This window comes from Plasmodium fragile (assembly GCF_000956335.1).
Source record: "Plasmodium fragile strain nilgiri unplaced genomic scaffold supercont1.48, whole genome shotgun sequence".
Lineage (NCBI taxonomy): Eukaryota > Apicomplexa > Aconoidasida > Haemosporida > Plasmodiidae > Plasmodium > Plasmodium fragile.
Genome location: NW_012192628.1, coordinates 190,976 through 202,286, shown reverse-complemented (window position 1 = coordinate 202,286; position 11,311 = coordinate 190,976). Strand labels below are relative to the sequence as shown.

Genomic DNA, 11,311 nt, shown 5'->3' with positions numbered 1-11,311 from the left:
TTATTTAAAATATGTTTTATTGCTGTAAACTAAAATGAATGAATAGGACAATGTGTATATTAAAATTCATACGGAGACAAAAAAAAAAAAATGATAGAAATATATTCATAGCTTTATAGATACTTAAATGAGAATATAGGAATCAAATATAAATTAATACATTTTAGTTAAACAACATAGTTGTGCAACATATTCTGTGTGACTCTACAATCATAGGAGCTTGAATATGTTAAAAATCCATCTTTTAATTTGGTACTAAATAAGTAGTAAACTTTTGACTACACAAAAATAATATACACCCTTTTAAACAACATTGGCATTTTCAAAAGAGTTAAATATTATCATCAAAGCTGACATGCCACTAACTCCGAGGAAATAACTAAAAGATATGAGATATTTGTTACTTTTAGTTATCTTGATTTCCTTCGTCATCTGTAAAAAATAACATACATTGTAAATATGTTTACCATTTTTTTTTTTTTTCATTTCAAAAATTTAAATGTGATAAAGGTAACTTACGTTGAAGGATAGGTATAAGAAGAAGCCACAAGCTATTGAACTGAAGATTATTTCCACGAACTCGTCTACAAAATAAAAAAAAGAAAAAAATGTTTGTGATATGGTATAATATGACAATAATGTAATCCTAAAAAACTGTGTCTGTTCTGCTCCTTACTTGATGGGAGAGAAAACATTGCAATAAAAACTCCTAATGGTAAGGACAGTATAAAGGACCACGCATATAAGTTCGCCAAAAGGGTGCTCTGAGAAAAAAGAAATTATGAAAAATTAAAGCCTGTAGAACTTTACACCATAATGCGTTCATGCACATATATGTACACACATGTATAGGCATCTAACACACATTAAAAGAAAGTAAAAATATAATACGAAATGGAATAAAAAAAAAAAAAGTATCCATTGCCCTAGTTTACCTCTATTTTGTTGACGACATTCTTGTACACGATCAAACATTCTGCCCATTTATGAGCTAACATGGAAAGACCCACAACTGCAATGGCCTTTTGGTCTTTTAAGCTTCCCATAAGTAAACCTTTTAAGGAGAAAAAAGAAATATATATAAAACTTATGAAGGTGTGTAAATTATGTATGTTGTGCGCAAACATGTGTAGATGTATTACAACACTGTTTGCACAAAGTCATTTTTCTTCTTTTGTAAGCGATGCGTATGCATGTTCACTATTAAAATATTAATACAGAATGAAAATGAATAATCGTGTTTAAAAATTACCTTCTATGAAAGAATGAATAAAGAGACTTAAAACAATAATAAAAGTGTTTGATCTAAATACATCCAAAAAAAGGATATTTTTGTACTTGTTGCTTTTATCTTCTTTATCATCTAATGCTGTCATCTCCAAGTCTAGTAATTCATTCATACCATGGGACACACATTTTTTGTGGTTCTTTTTTTCACATGAACTTGCAATAGAATTCCTATCAATTTCAGATTCTAGTGTATCATTAATATCAAAACTGTGTTCTAAATGGTGATCATGCAATATATCTGTTATATTTAAAAATGTTACTGACACAAGTATTAGAGTAAAGGTGTAATAAAGATTAATATTGTTTTTGTTTAATAAAGTAATAACTTCTGGTAGCATATGCATGAAAGCTAAGGCCAATATTGCACCTAAGAATAAATGGTAAAAAAAGGGGGAAGCACAAAAAAAATTTATTGTTTACTTTTCGTAAATGTTTGAAATAATAATTGTTAACAATTTGCATATTTCTATACTTACCACTTGCAATATTTTCAAAATTTTCCATGTTCAAAATTTTATTTTTTTTTATTTTGGTCATTTTGTTCTCTACATAGGACGGGACATACACAACTGCAACACATTCGATGAAGATAAGAAAAGCTATAATAAGTGTTAACCACATTTTGACGAAAAGAATTAAAACAACAAGGGCTAAAAATTTTAATATACCATAAATAAAAAAAAAAGAAAAATCACAAAACTATGTGCATATACAGTACATATATATATGTGTACTCATATCACATTATGTTATCACTAAAAAGTGCGTATAAATGAAAAGTAGACTGACAAGTTTGGCCAACTTGAAGTAATTTTATATAATTGCTTTTAGATTTGATATTCTACATTAAATCATAAAGAAATGGAGTTTTCAAATATGTAAAACTTGTTCCATACATATTTTAAATAGTATAATGCAGACTTGGTTAATACTTATTACTTCAATAAAACGTAAAATAGCATGTAACGTTCACACATTGTGTATAACGTGCTAACGGACATGTTGGATGCGGAGGCACAACATTGAGATTCGCACATCTTATAAATAAGAAAAAATGAAGTGTTTAATCGAACAAATGAAATAAAAATGACACAGGTGAGTGTATGTGCCACTTAACTGTTAATATAGAAAGAAACGTGTGGATGTAATATGATGTAGGGTGTCATAGCATGACATTCTAAAAGTATATGTTTAAAATAAAGATAAAGTGACAATCTTAAAATTATTTTAACAAGTGGAGAATCACATTTTTTTCATGACTTAAAATGTTGTAATAAAAATTGTGCACAGATAAATACACAGTGAAGAAAATACACACTAATATTGCCTTCACACGTGGTTAAATATACATGACGTACACGTTGGTACAGGCATCACAGGTTTATACATGCATATGCCTTTGAATGGATATATGTACGTGTACATATTTTTTAATTTTTTGAACGGGTTGTGCTTACATCATAAATTTTTACTTAATATGTAACACCTTCAGAAGCACCCGTTGCCATCACGTAACACCATAATACAAATGTGAACCTTTGAAGAAAAGTGAAGCGTGGGTTAAAAAAAAAAAATATATAACAAATATATGTGACAGAAAAGAATGCGTTAAAAAACTTTACAATCAAATTACAAAATGGCCTACATGGAAATTGTGCAAAATATTTATATTAAAAAGAAAAATGTTATAAAAAAGAAGGCTCACAAACAAACGAACAACTGTTATTTTAAACATATGTTGGTAGATATGATGAATTTGGAGAAAAAAGCATTAAACCACAAAATGTTTTAAAAAGAAAAATATAATGTTTTATGTAAACATTTTTGTTTTTCTTGCAAAAGAATTTTTTTTTTTTATAACAAGTATATATAAAAAAAGCATGACTTGTTAAAAAATTTTTAATTCATCTATCATTTTTAAAACTTTACCCCCCCCTGCTGCTTAAGCTTGGCTGTGGGGCCATGTATAAATTCAAAAAAAAAAAAAGACTTGGAATCATAGCATGCAAAATAATTTAAGGGCTCCCCTCCCTCACACAAAAAAAATAAAATCACGTCTACATATAATTATTTGCTCAAGTTCTGTTATTATAGAACAGAAAAATGTTAATAAAAAAAAACAAATATGTTCATTTATATGAATGTATTTATTATATATTTTAATATCCATTCGAGCATGTCAGATATCATAAAAAAAAAAAATAATAGTGATGCCTATAACAGCAAGGTTCCCCATCATGTATGTTGTGGTTGACCTGATTTTTTTTTCTCGCGATATAATTTTTACGTCTACAAAACAAGGATAATACAAATAGTTGGCTCGTAACTTTAAATGCATTATTTTTATGGCCGTCATTTTTGCAGCGTCCTTCATGTGTGAGTAAAATATGACACTAAATGTTGCGATCTGCGGGAAAAACGCGAGAAAAGGCAAAAATAAAAAGAAGAAAAAGGAAGAAAAAAAAAAAAAAAACAACATCCATTATTTTTTTTTTTTTGACTTTTTCACAACAAATGTTGTGTGCTGGTTAACATAAAATCGCTAATATGTCCCGATAACCATCTGTTGCATGTGTAGACATATGCGCATGGTAAATGCTAAATACAACAAATAAAACTCCCCGTTTTCTCATACAATATGTGTATATTCTCGAATATATGTTAAAAGTTTTTTTTTTTTTTTTTTTTTGCTCCCTTTTTGTGCTTATTTCCAGGGTTTGCTTACACTTTAATGTGCCATGTAGCACACACAACAACATCTGTTAATAGTAGTAAACATAAAGCAATAATAAATGTATGGGAGCCTCATGCGCAGCTTTCCATTTCACCTCATGATGGTTGCTCTTTTGAGCTTTATTTAAAAATGGTTTTAAAGTATAAAGCATTTTTCGAAAAAGGCTATAAAAAGGTGTATAAACAGTGCAAGTTTCTGCTTCCTTATTCTTTTCTGCATTTTTTTTTTTTTTTTATATTTACTAATTGCGATTGTGTCCATTTAATTCATTCAAATGATGCACCTGTGAGGCAAAATGATTCTTCTGTCTTGCGGCAATAAAATTATATGGCCTTTGCTTACACAAGAATAAGGCGAAAAATGAACACATTTGAGGATTGCGCAAGGCGGTTACAGATGTAAAAAAAAAAATGCCTTAAAAGGAAAACATGTCTCCTTGTATGGGAAAATATTCATTCGTCTACAAGGCCTTGCACATGGGCAAATTGTTCGACACGTTTTCTAAAGGAATGAATGGAAAATAAATCATACGGCAGAGCAGCGACAAGCATGCCTTAGAAGGCAAAAAAAAAAAAAAAAAAAAAAAGGAACATGACCAATAAGAATGACGAAATGTACGTTCCACATAGGGGATTTGCTTAAAAAAATTGGAAATGTTCACAAAAGAACAGAACAATGGAAAGACGTGTTTTCATTACGGAATTTTTTTTTTTTTTACACCTTGTGCGATGGTGTTACCTCACGTTTTAAAGACTTCGTGTGTCACGAGATGCTGTTGGAAAAATACATGTGTCTCGTTCATGTAAGAGAGACATCCCGTTTATTCAACATACACATGTCATATAAACGCTATGCTATGCATAAAATTTACCCATTTTGCAAACTTATCATGCACCAGTCAAATTTGCATTAGACATACACTTTGAGAGAGGAGAGTGCCCTCTCGTTTTAATTAGGAATAATTCTACATTCCACATGAGTCTTGCTTGTATGAAAAAAGAAAAGATGTTAAGATAAAAAAAAAAATGTGCGACATGTGTGTACTTATGGTCATGTCAATTTTTGTGGGAACGCAGTTCAGGTGTTTGTCCTTTATATGTGTAAAAGTGGTCTACCATTTTTTTTATTACACCATGTTGAAAAGTTTTTTTTTATCAACTTTGCTTCTTTAAGCATTAAGAGGTAATTTTTATTTCCCACGAAAGGGTTAAAAAAGGAAAAAAAAAAAAGATGAAAGTAGTTGTGTGTGTTTTTTTTGTTCAATTCTTTCCTTGCACAAGTTTGTGCTACTTATATTTTTCCCGCCCCTTTGTGTAATTTGATGTTCCTTTTTAGCTTTTTTTATGCCACATTTTTCTCAGAATACATACCGTTTATGAATAGAAAACCTGTTAAATTAGCCCCCTTGGTGTTTAAGAACAAGTTTGCGTTTCAAATTTTTGCCAATAGCTTGTTTATAGGGCTTATGCAAAAAGGGACTGGGCCACACGAGCGACTGGCGAATGCATGTATTATACATATGTGCTTATAAGTATTCATACATTTAAATGTATTCCCCGCGTGTAAAATGGCAAAGTAAAAATAAAACATATTCTTGCGTTTCCAAAAATGTAAGAAAAAGTCGTTACTTCTGTTTTCTCCTTAAGCGTAGCAGTTCTTGTTCTCCCCTTTCTAACATATGCGGAGGTGTGTTTTGCGTTACGTCGCTAAGGCATGCCTGAGATACACGCGCAGCGAAGGGGAAGAAAAGGGGAAGCATGCTCTTTTTTTCTTATGCGCACTTAGGAAATATTAAAAAAAAAAAAACAAGGGAATCAAATATTAACTGAAAAATAATGCGAACGGGGGAAAAATTTTATTCTTAACTTTTCATGAGTGTACACCCGTTTTTTTTTTTTTTTTACCACTTGGTTCAAACTGCAGAAAATAAGAACACCTATTTTTGCTTTGCATTATACACCGCATTTTTCCGTCCGCCAAGGCCTTTTTGCCGCCACGTACATCTGAGGTAACTGTTTTGGGAAAACGAAAAGAAAAAAAAACGACAAACAGCAAAGCAGCGTATGCTTTGGCGCAGCCTGTGTGCCTACTATGCATTCATGTTTGAACACATTATGAAACCGGGTTTGTGCCTCCCTTGACGAACTGCTCGTGTAGGTGTTACACGCACGCCGCAACACCACATGCGTAGGCGCACCGTACCATATGCCTAGGCATACCGAATGAACACAATTTTTCCAGCAACGTGGGAAGGTTGAGGGGCCAAGCCTATAAAAGCATAGCAAAATAAGAGCAACAAAATAATAGCAGCAGTAGCAGAGAAGAAGAAGAAGCAGACGCAGATACAAAACACACCTCATTCAAACATACAAGATATAAATCTGCGTTCCCAAAATGAACAGAAAAAAATGAGGAAGCCTGTAGATAACCGTAAACACATTTTTAAGCGGGAAAGTGATAGCTCAAAGATAACCAAGTTGATGCGAAACATATCGCCCCTTTTTTTTATGAGTGAATTTTTATACATTTTGTTTTTACGTTACAATGATTATATACTGAGTACCCGATATAAAACAGAAATACGTGAACACGTGAGGAAAAACATATACAACATTTTAATACTTGTATACTTTTTAAAACCATTTTTTTCTTTTTTAACGGATAATGTGTACTTTAACATAAATAATGTAGTCTCCTTTTTGACGCGAAAGTTATACGAGTTGGGGAATTTTTTGCAGAATTTTTTTTATTACTGTACCAGAACAGTGTGTAACGGGAAACATATTTTTTTTAAGATATTTTTGAGCCACAACAAATATATGAATGATGAAGTTTCATCGGGGTCCCTTTTTTTAAGAAAAGCAGGTCTGAGTAAATATTCCTATATAGACAATTTTGTGCATTTGCCATTGAACAGAAAGTATTATATCGTTTTAAGCGAATTTATCACGACGTTTTTGCTGCTATTTATACATTTTTTTAATAACAAGATTAACTGCTTTTCCTATCTGGCTGTTGTCTTTTTGATTGCGAGTCAAATGCTATTATCGTCTTGCGTTTTTGAAGGAATCGTAGTCGAGCGATGCAGAAGACAAATACATGTTGAGAAAATCTTCTACATATCTTACGTCATGTGTATAAAGATTTTCTGTTCTCTTATCCTGTACTATTTGTACATTTTAAAAATAAGTATTTATTTATTAATTTTGAAAAGTTTCTCTATCTTCGTCATTTCGTGTCTCTGTAGCGAAGAAACGCTTTTGCTAAATTCGAACTTGAAGATACAACGGAACATAATACAGAAGAGTGAGAATGGAGGTGTTCATGTGAAAAACACAGTGGACTTATTTTCACAATTTGCACTTTTGAAGAAATTGCTCTTTAAGGAAAATTTGTTCAAAATACTTTTTCTTTTAATTTTGTTCAATTCGTCCATTGACACGAAATTTTCCATGTTGCAATATGGTGTGCAGAATTACAAATGGCCGCATTCCCTGATTAACTACATCCCCCTGGTGTCACAGTAAGGAGAAACCAGCGCATAAAAAAAAAAAATGGGCATATTATGTGTTTCCCACATATATTTGTCCGCTCTCACACTTCACATTATGTAGCGTAACGCATATTTTTTTTTTTTTTTTTGTCCACTTTTTTCCACCCCCTCCCCCTTTTTGTAGGTCCTCCAAGCTGATAGGCATCTCCATCTTCCAACTGTACACAAACAAAAAAAGTTACAAAAGTTACGCCATGATAACGATATTGTCCAACGTAGTGCTGAAAATAGCTAGCTTTATTTTTTTGTACTATAACAAGAGCACCTACGTGAGCCCCTTTCTCTTCCTACTTAACATAATCGTTCAGAATGTGTCCATTAAAATTTTAGCCCTGCCCATATTGCTCCTGTGTATAGAAAAGGCGCCATTAAATTTGGAGTCCACCATACTCAATATTTACATTTTTTGTTTTAACTTGTCTAACTTAATTAGCAAAAGATACTTCATGTGGAATCTCATTTTGCACATGTCCAAGAATGTTTTTATAATTATGCTCCTCTCCTTCTTAACCACGTGTAGCAGTTTACTCTACTACTTTAACCTATCCTTAGATTCGTTAAACAGCGTAAATACATCAATGTCGTGTTTAAACGAAAAGGAAAATATTCATTTGAAATTGAGTAAATATGACAAGAAGAATTATGCACCCCCCTCCTCGGATGATCTGTTTGATACAACAAACGAGAAAAAAAATTCTTCCAAAAAGTGTGTTCGCTTTAGAGAACAAAATATAAAAACGGAAAAATGCAAAAAGGAACCCAACAAGAGTAAATCAAATTTGTTTAAAATATCCCCAGATTATAGCTCCGATAGTGATGACAATCAGTGGCTCATAATTGACAATTTGAAGGTAGGCAAAAAATTTTTTCTTGCTAACATGGAAAAGGCAATTTTTTTAAACTTAAAATAAAATTTTATGTATATGCTGAGCATGTGTGCGTTAAATTGGGGACGCTTGATGGTCCCCCCTTTGTGTATTATAAGGGATATATAATTACACGGACGCACTTTCTACACCTTTTTTTTTGCCCGTGCGAAGGGGGCCACTCGGCCGCTTCACCAACGCACATTACGCGTAAAACACATATAATGCTTGTGTTAGGAGTGTACATGTGCACGGATGAAAATGCAGTACCAGCATTATTTTATCCTGCCGTACTTTTGTTTCCTTCCATTTAAGAGCATTCTTAACTTTGTTGATTTTTTTTTTTTTTTTTTCACCAGGGGAACGGAAGAAAGACGAACGGACAACAGAGCTCCTGGAACATTTCAAATATGATGTTGTAAAAAGGAGATAGCAAATAAAAAAAGAGAAAGAGAAGGCCGCTTTTTGCATACAAAAAAAAATGTAGTAATTTACATTTGAAATATGTCAGAACAGCGGAGGACGCGGACGCGTACTCCGAGCATGAACAAATATTTTGTTCATGTACGCAAAAAAAAAAAAAAAAAAAAAAAAAAAAAAAAAAAACGCTGCCGTTATGGATTTGTTGGCGACCACGTTTTGAAACCAAAATATTATCGCCTCGCTTTTTTTTTTTTTTTCTTCTTTCTATTCCCTTTTTTTCTTTTCTTTTTTTTTTCAAATGTGGATTTATTCTATATTGTATTACTCCCACGTTCCCTCATTTTTTTTGTTTCAAAGTTGTGACCTCATGTTTTTTCCCCAATTTTTTTTTAATAACAACCCCTAAACGAAAATTAAATAATTGTATAATAATTTTAGCATATATATATAAAAGGGTTGAAAAGAGCATATTTATATATATGTTCTTCTCTCATATGCATGTATGCCTGTTGGTCCGTCCGTCCGCGTCACAAAATGTACGAGATTTACTACCTAAATGAACAGGATGAATTTGAAAAGTCGAAAGAAAATGACGAAATCCACAGTTGCCTGGTTTTGAAAAACCGTTGTGTTAATGTGGAGAAAAAAAAAAAGCTGATTGAGGAAAATACTTACGAGGGGGGATACACCATCTGGGAGTGCACATGGGAAATGCTGAAATTTCTCTACAGAAAGGGCATCGACTTTAGGAGTAAAAATGTCCTAGAGCTAGGTAGGAGAGGCGCATGCATGGCTAACGTGGCAATCGCCGCGGCTGAGTGCTTGTGCTGAGACGCACATGGCCACCTGCGTGATATCCGGTTGGCGGTGCCTCCCACACTGTTTTACGAGAGTAGACCGCTTACACCCGGTTAACGCTTTTACACTGCCCTTATCTCTCCTTCTAAAGGTTGTGGACACGGTCTGGTCGGTATAAAGGTCCTCATGGATGAAGGAAACGTCGTCTTCCAGGAACTCAACAAAGAAGTGATCAACGACGTGCTGCTACCCAACATAAGAAAAAACTTGAACATAAAAATGAAAAAAAAAAAACTAAAGGATAAAAAAAAATGCATGAAAATACATGGCCAAATCTTCAAGTGCACCATTATCAATAAACCCTGGAATAAGCTGAATAAAAAAATTAAGAAGAAAAAATTAAACCCATTTGATTTTATCCTAGGAAACGAAATATTATACAGAAAGAAGAATTATTATCACATTTTAAAAATTCTCAAGCAGAACATGTCGTATAATGGAAGGGCGTACTTCGGCACCAAGTCCTATTACTTCGGCTTTGAAGACGAGGGGGTTGGCACGAATAGCTTCGTGGACTATGTGAATAACAATGAGCACTTCAACTTTCGCGCTCGGGTTGTTCATACCAATTCAGACAAGTCGGTCTATTCCAAGGACATCATAGAGGTGACCTTCTCCAACATGGACCACTCGCCGTGCAAGGTGCAAGAGATACATGTGGACGTCTCGTGACGGGGTCGAAAGACCGGGCTTTCCTGAGATCATATTGCGTTGACGTGATATTGTGTCGACGTGATATTGGGTTGAGGTCATATTGCGCTTCACCCATTACATGAGCCTTTTGCTCATTAGATAAACCTTTTTTTCACATGCACCTTTTTTCATATGAAGCTTTTTTCATATGAACCTTGTTTTCACGTGCACCTTTTTTCACATCAACTTCCTTCACACCTCTGGCGCCCCGCGCGGGGACAGCCCAACATACGTATAACTTTTTAAAAACATTAAAAAAAAGGCAACCCTGTTGTTCAAAATGTTTAAATGGTTACTAGTACAATGTGGGTAGCACTGCATGGGTACATATAGACCTACGCAGCATAATAAATGGAAAAAGGCAAAAATGGAGTACACCCCGAGCCGGCGTATGTCTTTCTGCATCCGCATACCATAGCAGGAGCGAATGGGGAGAGTGGAAAAAAAAAAAAAATAATAATAATAATAAAATTAAATTAAGAGAAAATTTAAAAATACTTCACAAATATATTTTAAATATTAACAATAATGAGATAATGTGAAAAACATGTTAGGCGTGTATTCTACTACAGGAGCGCAAAGGAGTTCATCCTGTTGGCGCTACTCTGCAAGGGCACATAGTTGTGTGTACGTCATTAGTGCACTGCAACTGGGCACGCGAGCTAACAATGCTCTGTTGCTGTGCAACATTAGACTCTTATGATGCACGGAATATTATCGCCTTTAAAGGATTTTGAAAAATGAATACAAATGTTACACACAATCATATGGTGCATACGTGCGAGCGAACGGGCGGACGGACGGACGAATGGACGCTCTTGTGTGGATAAATTTTCATTAAAATCATATGAAGTGTGCAGGTGTAAAAAAGCATGTGCGCATGCAAACGTGAAA

General features: G+C 33.5%; 3 protein-coding genes across 3 annotated transcripts; 2 read left to right on the top strand and 1 right to left on the bottom strand.

Moving 5' to 3' along the window:
- Positions 1 to 303: 303 nt before the first annotated feature.
- On the bottom strand, positions 304 to 1,911 carry AK88_03887 (uncharacterized protein; the record flags this gene model as incomplete). The annotated part of the gene is made up of 6 exons (XM_012481497.1): positions 304 to 432; positions 520 to 584; positions 677 to 764; positions 936 to 1,054; positions 1,253 to 1,657; positions 1,767 to 1,911. The coding sequence occupies 6 exons, from the start codon at positions 1,909 to 1,911 to the stop codon at positions 304 to 306; spliced, it is 951 nt and encodes a 316-aa protein (XP_012336920.1).
- A 4,521-nt stretch (positions 1,912 to 6,432) lies between these two features.
- Positions 6,433 to 8,488, top strand: AK88_03886 (uncharacterized protein; the record flags this gene model as incomplete). The annotated part of the gene is made up of 2 exons (XM_012481496.1): positions 6,433 to 7,547; positions 7,702 to 8,488. The coding sequence occupies 2 exons, from the start codon at positions 6,433 to 6,435 to the stop codon at positions 8,486 to 8,488; spliced, it is 1,902 nt and encodes a 633-aa protein (XP_012336919.1).
- Positions 8,489 to 9,400: 912 nt separating this feature from the next.
- Positions 9,401 to 10,396, top strand: AK88_03885 (uncharacterized protein; the record flags this gene model as incomplete). Its single annotated transcript, XM_012481495.1, has 2 exons — positions 9,401 to 9,638; positions 9,816 to 10,396. The coding sequence occupies 2 exons, from the start codon at positions 9,401 to 9,403 to the stop codon at positions 10,394 to 10,396; spliced, it is 819 nt and encodes a 272-aa protein (XP_012336918.1).
- Positions 10,397 to 11,311: the final 915 nt, after the last annotated feature.